This window comes from Protomyctophum parallelum (genome assembly GCF_964188405.1).
Source record: "Protomyctophum parallelum genome assembly, chromosome: 23".
Classification (NCBI taxonomy): Eukaryota; Metazoa; Chordata; class Actinopteri; order Myctophiformes; family Myctophidae; genus Protomyctophum; species Protomyctophum parallelum.
The window spans coordinates 9205521-9219063 of record NC_139715.1 but is presented as its reverse complement, the minus strand read 5'-3'; the positions used below and the strand labels follow the sequence as shown (position 1 = coordinate 9219063).

General features: G+C 45.2%; 1 protein-coding gene across 4 annotated transcripts in view; it reads right to left on the bottom strand.

Moving 5' to 3' along the window:
• Positions 1 to 12742, bottom strand: part of LOC310854268 (amyloid-beta A4 protein-like) — a 54959-nt gene extending 42217 nt beyond the window's left edge. For 3 of the 4 annotated variants that reach the window (XM_083758858.1, XM_083758859.1, XM_083758860.1), the window contains exon 1: positions 12453 to 12740. In XM_083758858.1, the coding sequence (XP_083614984.1) occupies positions 12453 to 12518 (66 nt within the window). In that variant the 5' untranslated portion in view covers positions 12519 to 12740. Of the gene's footprint in view, positions 1 to 12452 lie in introns of all 4 variants that reach the window. The other variant, XM_083758861.1, reaches the window with a different exon arrangement.
• Between the last annotated feature and the right edge of the window lie 801 nt (positions 12743 to 13543).

The following is a 13543-nucleotide window of genomic DNA, read 5'->3' as shown; positions in this document are numbered from 1 at the left end:
CAAGGAGCCATTTGAAACCCCCTCAAGGGGCCATTGAAACCCCCTCAAGGGGCCATTTGAAACCCCCTCAAGGAGCCATTTGAAACCCCCTCAAGGAGCCATTTGAAACCCCCTCAAGGGGCCATTGAAACCCCCTAAAGGGCCCATTTGAAACCCCCTCAAGGGCCCATTTGAAACCCCCTCAAGGGGCCATTGAAACCCCCTCAAGGGCCCATTTGAAACCCCCTCAAGGGGCCATTGAAACCCCCTAAAGGGCCCATTTGAAACCCCCTCAAGGGGCCATTGAAACCTCCTAAAGGGCCCATTTGAAACCCCCTCAAGGGGCCATTTGAAACCCCCTCAAGGGGCCATTTGAAACCCCCTCAAGGGGCCATTGAAACCCCCTCACTTTGAGACCCACTGGTGTAGCAGAGTGTTTCCAGTGAGCCGACATGCACAGTAGCAGCACCCTCGACTCTGTATGGAACACAGAATGGAACACAACCATAATTTGCATCATTGGTAAGACCTAGTAAGGAAGAGGCCCAATTTCTGTGTTTCTAAATGGCTGATCTATAAGCTCGCAGCACATCGAAACACAATGCATTGTGAACTTGTAGATCCTCTTTTTGGTGCACGACACCGGCACACAAGCGAGTAGGCTTTAGTGTTTGAAAAACAGCAACAAAAGAAAAATAAATAGTAAAAATTGCTGCCCTACAAAATGGATGTCTTATTGTCTTCACAGGTATAGTAATACCATACCAACGCCAGTGTGTGTGTTTGTGTGTGCACTGTGCACGTGTTTGCGCGCGTGTCGGCAGCCACTAGATAATTCACAGAAAGGCAAAAAAATAAAAAACTGATTAACAGAGAATGAGATCATCGCCGGCTTTAAACATAATGACGCAGTGTCGTCACTCGCAGCGCCGCGAGTCAGGTTGACAATTACTCACACGAGTCCGCCGTCTGGGGGGTGGGGGGGTCGATCCGTTTGATGAAAAATACATTAACCCATTCTGACCGGGCACCCATTTTGGTGTCAGCATCATGTCGTGCTTTAGCTATTGAAAAATAGCAGATCTACAAGCTCATATCGCGCCACCGAGTGGCGCGATATGAGCTTGTAGGTCTGCTATTTTTTAAGAATCGAAGACACTTTTAGAATCTGATCTCAGGTCAGAATGGATTCATAATGACACTGTCAGGATGTAATAGACATTTCTAGAATCTGATCTCAGGTCAGAATACGTTAAATAAAACGACGGCAACACGCTGTGCTGGAAATTGAGGGTGGGATGAAAAGCCTATACACAGCGGAAAAGTCCTCTGTGTTAATGTAAGTGTAAAAAAAAGAAAAAAAAGACAGACAGTTATTTTTTGTGCACTGACTGCAGTGTGTTGGACAAATTAAGTGCTCAACTCCAGTACTTGATCAAAGTACAGATCTATACTTTCCTGGTCAAATGTTACTCCACTGCAAGTTAAAGTTGCTCGGTTGCCTGTCAAATTTATACTCGTACTTGCTTTTAAGCATTAAATGTACTTTGTGGCCTGGGCCCCGATTACTGTCGCAGGTTCGAGTCCCGATCACGATGACCGTTCGGTTGCTGCGTGTCACCCCCCCATCTCACTCCCCATTTCCTGTCACACTACTGTGTGCCTATCAATAAAGGCATAAAAAAGCCCCAAATAATATCTTCAAAAAATATATACACACACACACACACACACACCGGTATATACAGTAGTATACTTTGTACCATTTAGACCTGAGAACAGATTCTACAAAATGACTTCTAAATCATGGCGGTTTCTATGTCAGTGGTGCTCAAAGTTTTTCAGTCAAGGACCCCAAAAATGATATGCATTTGGCCTCAGACCTCCATCTGAAAATATGTTGCGTGTGTGTGTCCCAGAAGCAAAGATTTGAGTTAAAAACGTTCGCACTGAAAGAATATATATTTTCACGATTTTTCAAAAATCTGCGCCGCACTGAGCTTATAGATCTGCTATTTTTCAATAGCTAAAATATAACGTAATGCTTAAAACACCAAAAGGGGTTTCCGACTTCCCGTCCTGAATGGGTTAACCCATTTAGAGCCGAGGTCGATTCTAAAAAGAAAATGGCTTCTAAATCCTGACAGTTTTCTGAAAAACCTATGTGTCTGTCAGTGGTGCTCAACCTTTATCATGTTAAGGACCCCCAGAATTATCTGTGGCTCTACAAGCTCGTATGAGCTTGTAGATCTGCTATTTTTCAACAGCTAAAGAATAACATAATGCTTAAAACCCCCAAAGGGGTTCCCGTCCTGAATGGGTTTTAGAGTAATGCTGAGGATAGCGTCTGCGTTTGCCACAAGCCCCTGATGGGTTGCCTGGTCTTGTCAACAGAGCGCTGGGTATTGCGATGTTGCAGTTTATTGCGACAGCCCTGTGGCAGCCACGGTGTTTGTGACAGCACCGCCACAATGCAGCGTGGCTTGCAGATGCCTCCCCGCATGCCGGAAAATAGCAGATCTACAAGCTCGCACACGACTGTGGCTGTTACGATTGCCATCTTTTGCTTGACAGTGCATTCGCTGTTTTTTTTATTTCATATTACAGCTGCAGCATCATGCGAAATGTGTGTGTGTGTGTGTGTGTGTGTGTGTGTGTGTGTGTGTGTACACTGCCATGACATGGCTGAATGACTTTAACACTGTTGCCTGCACAGACACACAGTCACACACACACACCGCCACACACTCTTTCTGGCCCCACACTGATTGAAATCTTGATTGAACCGCCTCTAGTCCGATTATAAAACCTCTGGCTGTGTGTGTGTGTGTGTGTGTGTGTGTGTGTGTGTGTGTGTGTGTGTGTGTGTGTGTGTGTGTGTGTGTGTGTGTGTGTGTGTGTGTGTGTGTGTGTGTCGATTATAAACCTCTGGCTCTGTGTGTGTGTGTGTGTGTGTGTGTGTGTGTGTGTGTGTGTGCAAAAAGATCACATGTATGAATGCACACGTGTGCAGCAATGCCACGTGCATGACCCCGTGACGCAATGACCGCAGCGCTGACACAAAAGATTAAAAATGTAAGAGAGTGCCGACGTGCAGCATCGACGCCAACGCATGCAGGACTGCACGCGCATGCATGCATGCATGCATGCAGTCAGTCATGCAGCATGCATGCATGCAGTCATGCATGCACACGGCCAAACATGCATCCAGTCCACTACTGATTATTTAGTCAGCGATTATTCTGTCGATTATTTTAACCTGGAACACAACCTATATGTTGTTCTGGGTGTATGTTGTTATACCTTTCAAGCCGGGAACATACCTCTGCGAATAGTTGTTGCTACAGTATAGCAACATTATTCTTCATTTTAAAATGTTGAATACAAATTTGAGGTTTTTCAGAAAACTTCAAGACATTTTCTACAGAACTGCTCTCAAGTGTGTTAATCAGAATAAACAATCAGAAATAGCAAATCTACAAGTTTACAAGGTTGTACCGGTAGATAGGTTACTTTCACTACATTTACATTTTCTGCCATTGTTTTTGAGTGGTGCAACCACTCCAAGGAACAGCAATGTCCGTGTCCGCCTATCTATGCGTTGTTCACCTATGTGTCCGTGTGACGTTAATGAGCACGAGTATGACTAGTACCAGTAGGGGCGCTGTTGTGCGAGAAACAGAGAGAGAGTGCTGCACTGTTGCCTGCGAGAGAGAGAGAGAGAGAGAGAGAGAGAGCGAGAGAGAGAGAGGGAAGCCATGATATGATGAGAATATTGATCGATAGTTATGTTATATAGTTAATCAACTATTTTATCGCATCATTTTGTTTTGCTAATCGATTCAAAATCAATTACTTTGATCAGTTGTTGCATCCCTACCAATAAGACGTGCGTAGGCTATTTCCTGGCTAAATGCAACGGGCACTGGGAGTGCAGTGCATGCTCTCGGTGCTGCTGAGTAATTGCGACGGAGCGGAGGCCTGCGATAGCTCAGCTGGCCTGATTACTCTCACTCTCAGCCAGCTGCGTGGTCAGCAGTGGAGAGAACGCCGCGCTCTCCATCTTACACAGAGCAGTGCTGATATGCACAGACGGACAAAAAAACCACCCAGTGACGACAAGCAAAGTGTGGAAATGTGATTGCACCCAGGTTAAGGGGAGGAAGGGAGTCGCATATTTTCTCCTCAAACAAATCCCAACTCCCCCTCCCCATACTCCTATAGAGCACTCATCCTGGGCATAGCAGTAAAACTCATTGCAATCTAATTATTGCCAATTATGGTGCCATTATAAGATGGCACCATTTCTGTCTACTCGCACCGTGTCTCAAATGGTGGGCTAATGGAATAAGGACAGTCCAGGAACCTTCGCTCCAATGACCCCTCAACCCCCTCCACCTGGAGATTGTGGGAAGGTCTAGCAGGAGGGGTGATAAGATTAGTCTTCCCAAAGGGGACAAGCAATAGACTTAGACAGTCTTTGGTGCCCCTAGCTATGAAGATGTATGTTTACTGTGCACGTTCTCCAGCATTTACCTATGCATGCACGTGGTGTATGGTCGGTGTTGTATATTTTGTTTTGTTGTATAGTTTGCCAATATAAATCTGTATCCCAAGTCATTTGCTGCCTTTGGCAAATGGCATCTGAATTCCCGTCGCAGGGTCAATCAAGGTCTCCTCTTATCCTATCTTACATCATCAATTGGGATTCCAAGATGATAGAAACTGCAGCCTTTCACTTCTTGGAAAGTTAGCATGCTGAAATAGAAGAACATTCTTTTTTAAATTGAAAGTTTGAAATGACCAAACCAGCCTACCGGTATGTCACTAGCAGGCAGGTCTCTGAACTGTCCACAGCCCTCCTCTCAGACACAAATGAGTAGACAGAAATGGTACCATGTTATAATAAAACCCTAAGCATTTTAAAATGTTAGAGAATTTTCACCTATAATGACATTTCCAAAACGGGGACGGCAGGTTGAAATTGGTAAAGATAAAAATCAGGAAATATTGTCTGCATAGATGCCAATAATTGTGTTGTCAGAAAAGAAAAGAATAGTGATACATCAGTTCGAAATGTCATAACCTCCTCCTGATAAATAAAGAACAGTGATACATCAGTTGGGTTCTAAATGTCATAACCTCCTCCTGATAATAAATACTAATATAATATTAATAATAAATGTCATAACCTCCTCCTGATAAATGGACCCTGAGAAGCATATCATCTGTTGCACATTTTGTCAAATATGAAGGGCAGACGCAGATTAAAAAAAAGGGCAAGGACAAAGACAGACAACGAAAGCATTGAGATAACCGAGACACAGATTGAGCAAAAGGCTGTTATCTATGACACAATATGACAAGGACGATGTCGCTGGCCAAAATATTTTGTGGAGTCTTGTGGATTTCACACAGTAAGTCACAACAGCAGTGACATTGACCTGGCGAATCCCATGACAGCCACCGCCGACCCAGGAAACTGAGTCACATACCACGCCACGCCACGATCATTGCTTCATTGTCAGGAGGCCGCAATTGTATCCGTCTAAAGAGCCCCCGTATGCAACGGAATGTTGTGGTTTTGCGGGTTACTCTGAAGCCCCGAAGGCTAGACAGCAAGGCTCTGGCTTTTTTCCAAAAATGTGCATCCCTAGATAAAACTATCCGGAGAGGGTTGGAGGTGGGTATCAACATTCAGTTACAAGTAGAATATGATAGGTCCAGTACTATCCTGTAGTATAGATGATGTCCAGTATTTGTTCCTATTAATACAGCCGAGCAAAATTTATGTTTTATTAAAAAGGTTTTTTGATAAAATCTCAAACTACTACAGCCCAGTATCTGGGAGCATCTTCCACGCCGCATCCTTTGGCATCCCATCAAAATGTGACCTTCACAAAAGGCATTTAAATCACCATCTGCTCCAGTGGAGCTGCTCCCAGATCGGAACGCACCCATATGTCATCGCCGCCGGCCGGGCGTAAACCTCCGATGTCCATGCAGGACTGTTTATTTTCACAGGAAGTGTTCCACGCTGTCGCGTCGCATTATTGAAGTTTTACTTGACGGCTAATTTGTCGCTCTTGATTGATTTGTAGGGAAAATAACCAACAAACAAAAGATGAAATATGGAGATACAGGGTTTCTGTCCGACAACTATGATGTGTAACCCCCTCCTCTCTTTCCCCCTGGAACCCCCCCTCCTCCCTTCAGACACATCAAATATGAACCAGCTCCAAGTCAACCTGTCGGGTACAGAATATCTCGATGCTGTCAGGTGGAAACCTTGCATCTCCAAGACTGTTAATTTTGTATCAGAAAAGTTAAAAGCCTCTACAAACTGGCATCACCACACGTTGAGAGCTTGTAGATCTGCTATTTTCACTACTTTTGTCAGACACGCTAGATCCGCTTCCAGATCCCAACCCTAAAGGCGACTTTAACCCATTCTGGGCGGGAATCCCTTTGTGTTTTAAGCATTATGTTATACTTTAGCTATTTAAAAATGGCAGATCTACAAGCTCATAGCGCGGCACCAAGTGCAAGAACTTGTAGGTCTGCTATTTTTGAAAAAACGTGAAAATGTGGTGCAAATCTATGCTTCTGGGGGGGTCCCTGGAACTACATATTTACAGATGGGCATCGGCGGCCAATGTCATATTTTTGGGGGTCCTTGACATGAAAATGTTTGAGAACCACAGACATAGAAACATGGGTTTTTCAGAAAACTGTCACAGTACGTTTTAACAGTGGGCGACAGCCAGACGAATTTTCCGGAAGTGCATTATTTGTCAATGGGACCAGGCGACTACCGGCGATAGCAGGCGAACAGGCAATGGTCGAAAAGTGGGCGGAGGAACGTTGGGCGAAAAGATACAAATAATTCATCTTTTAGGCGACGATAGGGCGTCTCTAAGGTCTCCCGCTGTTAAAACATACTGTCAGGATTTAGAAGACATTGAAGCCTGGTTGAGTAACGGCACTGCAGCACCTCTGAGCTGAGGGCTGCAGAGTGCTGCCGACCGACGCCAGGGAGATGCTCGGCGGGTCCCAGAGAAATCATGGCCATCAACCGGCCACACAGTGTTTCATTCACAAGCTGAGCTCTGGCCTTATCTCTTTTAAACCTCTGATATCATTCAACGGGCGAGTGAGGTGACAGGCCTACTAGAGAATAGATTGCAACCTTCACGGGGGTAACAAGTTTTTTAAACCAAGTTTCATGTTTTAGGACGGTTATTAGAGAAAGTAAAAGATGAGTGTTATTATTTATTTTTTCATTTGCCGCTTTCTATCGTTTTAGCGATTTTAGCTATTTCTGACAGGGGGGCATTCGAAGATGGGGTTAAATACATATATTTTTACAAAATGTTATGGCGATTTCTTTATTATTGTTTACTATAGTCCTACTAGACCAGAGGAAATTACATTTGGCCACACATGATCACAGGATCTACTGAATGAAAAGGGGGATACACACACACACACACACACACACACACATGTTTGTCACCTCCCTGAGGGAAAGGAAAGCGCACGGGAGCAGTTGACTTCCATTACATCCACAAGGTCAAGTGACATGGGGGGGGGGGGGGGGGGAGAAGTTACGCATGGCTTGAGGCGATCACTACTCGGATGGAAGCAGTGAAATGGAGCGTCAAGACCCAGTTCCACAGAGCCTACGGCCATGACAACGGACCGACCACGACAACGAATTACTCTCAGGAAAAGGTCAGGAATTGGAAAAGTGCCTGCCCACGACTGTGGGGTTGTGGTGAACACAAGTGGCCCGTGTTTGTGGGAGGAAAGCCAGGCTGGAGGGTTGATACGCGTCACTGAACATATAGTCTTACGGGCTGGGGGCGGCCTGTGTTGGGCGGGAGGAGTAGGACGTCCTCCCGGAGGGGATTCCTCACTGGCGGGTGAGTCAGTGGGATACGACAGCACTGGCAACAAGGAATGTGTGTGTGGGAATCAATTGGAAGGAAAGAAAGAAAGAAAGAAAGAAAGAAAGAAAGAAAGAAAGAAAGAAAGAACGAACGAACGAACGGGTGGGGTCAAGGGTGACATTAAAGGACCACTTCACCACTTTTCAACCCATCTACATCGACATCTACAATCCTCACTAATGATCATGATAAAATAGCACATTGGTTTTAATTTCTACTCCGTCTGCATCTCATAGGAGGACTGTGGGCAGTTCAGAAACCCGTCCACCAGTGACATCATCGATGGGGGAATCCAAGCTAAAAGAAACTGCAGGCTTTCTATTCCTGAAAAGTTACGATGCAAAGATGGAAGCCATTGTTCTGTTCTCACGATAATACAAATCAAAATATCGTTTAAAAGCAATTGACTAACGATGATGTCACTGGTGGACCGGTTTGTGAACTGCCCACAGCCCTTTTATGAGACACAGACGGTCACTGAGTAGAAAAAGAAATGGTGCTATTTTATCATGAACATTAGTGAAGACAGGTGAAGACAGGTTGAAAGGTGGTCCTTTAACCACATACACCCAGTTGAAAGGGATGCCCCAGGGCTCGACTCTAGGTCTGTTAGCATTTTCCTACCAGTCCTTCCTTCTGTGCATTGACCTCGTCAAGCTCAGTGCAACGCATTTCGGAGCCTTTGTGTGCTACTTTCACTGAATATTCGCCATGGAATAAGGGGACGCTACATCATGATGAGATTTTAAGTGGGAGTCAGTGTTGTCATAACCGAGATGACAGAATGTTCTAAGACAGAGAGAGATAATCCACATTCCTGCCTCCTCGGGATATCTTCAACCCCCACTGTTTATTGAAATGCCCCCCCCCCCACACACACACACACACACACACACACACACACACACACACACAGAGAAGAAGAACCCAGCCTCTCACAAAGACAGATCTGCAGTATAAGGTGCCAGGCACAAACCCACAGGAAAAAGAAAGAAAAAAAAAAACGGCAAGAGGCATAATGGTATTAATGCACACTAATCGAGGGAGGGAGAGAGGGCTGAACCCCCCCCCCCCCCCCCCCCGAAGGCTGAAACACTGCAGTATGCACTATGCACAGTTTTGCACACAAACAAGACCTCCTTTACGCCCATCCAAGACACCCCCCCCTGGTTTCCCAAGGACAGGGAAACGCACAAAGGCTGGCATGCAGCTCCCACGCTCAGCAGAGACTTAACATCATCCAGGGCAGTGGGGTGGGTGGGTGGGTGGGTCCTAGCCTGGAAACCTAGCTTCCTAAAGCCCCCGCTGCCAGGTCAAGGCCATGCTGGCGCTGGAGGGAATGGTGTGTGCACTAGTATTACCGTACTTGTTAGGGTCAAATGTCCTCACAAATATAGCAGAATTTGAGAAATAAGATATGAGGAGAATCTTTTCACAGTTTCTCTTGTGAATACCAAAATGGGTTGCTTTGTTGCATGGGGGTCCCTCCCTGGCACATGTATTTTGAGACGGGGGTCCGTGGCCAAAAGATACACATCAAGTTGGGGGTCCTTGACATGAAAATGTTTGATAATCACTGCTCTAGGTCAGTGGTTCTCAATCTTTCAGGCCATGAGTGTGCCAAATAAATCACATTTGAACTGGGACCCGCACCCTGACAAATAAAGCACTTCGTAGGAATTGGAGTTTTGAGGCATTACATTTGTTTGCCTCGGTTCCACAGATCCATATTGTGAAAATAGCCGATATACAAGATCACAACGCTCTCGCTCTCTTAGAATTTTGACAATTTGCCCAATGTTTGGCCATTTCTTTTGTAGATTTTCTTGATCACTTTTGACCAAAATGTTCCAATTTCTTAATTTTACAGATATCAAAAAGGTCTTAAAAGTAGAGATGCACGATATTGAAATTATGAACGATATCCGATCTCCGGCTATATTTCATATCGAGCAAATACCGATATTTTACATATTTTATAATATTTATATTGAACTAATTTATTTGCTGGTAGATGGTAAGCCGCCCTCGCCATCAACAGCTGATGCTCTTAAAGAGACAGGTAGGCTGCGAGTACCAAAAGCCATTGATTATCATTGAGTCATCAATATCGGTGAAAATAATTATTATTTTGAGATTGCTTCGATAGTGATATGGCATATTTATGGCCGATATGGCCGACTTCGATATGCTACCGTATCGAAATTGTTACTTTATATAAATGTGCATAGGCTACACTTTCTGGTTTGTTTTGTTTACTGTGAGAAAACAATGTTATGTTGCACATAAGAAATCCTGTGGGTTTGAGAACCGCTGCTCTAAGACAGGTGCGTAAGGGCTATTGTTCGACACTACAACCACAGTGCCATGGCCGTGCTACAAGCAGCACCTTTGGGTCTGTGGGTTGTCGTCGTGGTGGTTACGTTTTGTCATGGGGACGCAAACCACCATTCCCACACAACAAGACTGTAAGACACTATAATTAAAAGGCTGCAGCGGCCAAAGGGCCGATTGTAGGATTATATCTGCAACAATGTGGCCACTTGGTGGTTACACAACACCGCAGTGTATTTTTCTCACAACAGACAAGGGCCACACATTCTCTCTCTGCGCACACGCACACGCACACACACACAGTTCTAATTTAACCAAAAGGCTCCTCACAGGTCCACTCCTTATCTCGGAGAGGGTAGTCTAACCCTCCCATAATGTTTTTACAGTGCAGCCTATGATAACACGGCTGGAAAAAAATGAATGGGCAGTGATTGTGTGAAATTATCTCAGTTTAGGCTCCCATGTTGCTCTTTCAGGGACAGACCGTCTTTAAATGTAACAAACGGGTTCACTGAGAACCCACAGCCAGCTGTAGTTCAGTGGTTCTCAACCTGTGGGTCGGGACCCCCACGGGGGTCCTCACATGAGGAGGGGGGGGGGGGGGGGGAGTAATGGAATGTACAGTGAAGTGACATAAGGAGCTTTTTGAATAGGCTACCTAATCATTATAATAATAATAATAATAATAATAGTAATATATAAAAATATAAAATAAACGACCAGTATTGCATCAAAAGTAATCAACAAACTATAGGCTACAATAAAAAAGGGGCGCAGTAGCTTAAGGTTGAGATTGAACCACTGTGTATGATAGAGAAGTGGTTCCCAAAGTGGGGTCCGGGGACCCCCAGGGGTCCTTGAGACTGAGACTGACAGTTTGGAACCAAATGGACCCTTAAATGGGACTGTAACTCTGAGTGTACAAATGGGTTCCATATTTGTACACTTTGAGTTAAATTAACATTGATTTTACAATATAAATTGAGGGTCCCAGAGATAGAAATGCCATTAAATGGAGGTCCGTAATGCATGTCAAACTGCAGGGGGTCCTTGAAATTATACGGGTTGAGAATCACTCATATATGGGGGTCCTTGGCGTTATCTTTTCAAATGGGGGGGTCCGCGGGCTAATTAGTGTCAATTTGGGGGTCCTTGACATGTTTGGGAACCACTGGTCATAATAGAGCACTATAGTGAGCCTGTTGGATGCATATGGCTCAGCTGAGCTCTCTGTCTCTCTCATCTCATGTTGGAATGCTGCAGTCTGCAGTGCACCCACCGCCGCCATCTTAACACAGTACGTCTCCTCTAATGTGCACAACACCAGCACAATACATAAACAATAAAGCCTCCGCATCTCAGACACGACACCACCACAACTAAATAGACGTCGTATTCATTTAGTTTTAAGACACATTGACTGGCGTTATAATGCTTATTCTAGGACGGATAAAATGTCCAAGTAATGGAGCTGTGTTATAGTCAACACGCCCCGCTCCGGTTAAATTACCCCTCGGGATACGGAAAAATAAGACGGGGGCATGCCTTTCCTTTTCATAATAAACATTGTTAGAAGAATAACCATGGCGCAGACAATGACATGCACCGTCCGCTGCCCCCCGAAATATGCATGTTTTCTGTCAAATTCTATTTTATTTATTTATTTTGTCGTTGGGGGACGGCGGAGTATTTGTCGTCAAGATACATTATTTGTATGCACGTTTTAAAAGCGTGTTTATCCATCAACATTAGAGGGGTTCGAGGGGGGGGGGGGTCGTGTTTGCAGCTTCTTTCTAAAAGAACAAAAACGTCAAATGCCTCAAATTCCATGATCGCCGAAAAAACAATAACAGTTACAAGGATCTTGTCATTTGATCTTGTACGGGCTACAAGATCCCCTCAAATTAACGTAGACGGTATCTATGAATAAAGCAGACTATATAGTAGGCCTATGCATGTTTTGGAAAACGTTCAACAGCTGAGCTGAGGCAATATATTAAAAGAAAAAGCCATTGTTGCTCCGACCAGTGATCACGTAGGCTACGGATCGGTGTCGCCCGCCGACCACGCAAATCGCTTGATTGTCGGGGGGCGACACGTACCCACTACCGATCCAGGACCTGTCACACAGTCAGAGATCCATCCATCCACATCTATATCACAATCAGGGTCTTCTCTCTCTCTTACCTCCACGGCGGAACAAGCCGCTACAGCCACCAGCAACAATAACGCCACGCTCCGGTGTCCCCCCATGCCGCTCTGTGTGACTGTATCCCCCCCGAAAAAGAAATACGTCCCCCCCCAAAAAACGCAGTATTAGTGGGATATCTTGAGGTCCTGGGGACTTGGTTCCAATGGATCCCGGTGAAACAGTCTAACGTCTAATGTGCGTGTGTTATGTGTCAGTCAGTCAGTGTGCTGTGCCTGTGCGTGTCGTTTGATGGTGGGCTGAACCATAGACACATATCCCACACCAGCTGCTTTCTCCGTCAGCCGCCCGCCTGGGATCACCTGACCGGAGCAGGATTTACGCACGCGGGAGTGCACAAAACGCGCGCGCGCGCACGCACATACACACACACATACACACACACACACACACACACACACACACACAGGTGTGATGACTCAGTATGTGGCTGTATTGTAATCATAGTGGGTAGCTGGATGTAGCCATGGGAGGCTTCATTCATTCATTCCGCATTTTCAGGACTACATTATATTGGTGTTTCATTACACAATATAAATTAACCTCCATATGGACGTAACGTATCCATTCCATACGACATGATAGCTCTTGTGACTGCAACTTGTTCCTGTTCGCAGATGACTCGGCACTACACAGGCCAGGAACAATAAACTGCAGGTTGAAAAGGCCCTCAGCTCTGAACTCAGCAACAGAGTACCTGGCTCGCTGATAACAAACTATCTTTACACCTGGGAAAAACTGAATTCATTCTCTTTGGATCAAGCCTGTTGAGGTCTTCTTTTGTATGTGAGTGGAACAAACAGTGAGCTTGATCGGTTGCCTCTGCTACAGACAGTTGGCAAGTCCCATGTCATCAAGGTGCTGGAGGACCATCGGGAGGGTGCTCTCTCCCCCTGTTTCCTGAGAAGTAACAGTTGGGGCTTATGTCTGAAAGAACTTAGTCCAGCTAACATTTTACAGATTACAGAATTAGGTCAAACGTTTAAAAAAAAATCACACCAGTGTGAACTGAGTGGTGCAACTCCCCTCTCCCCCTCTCTCATTAGCAGGCAACAGTGCAGCACTAATA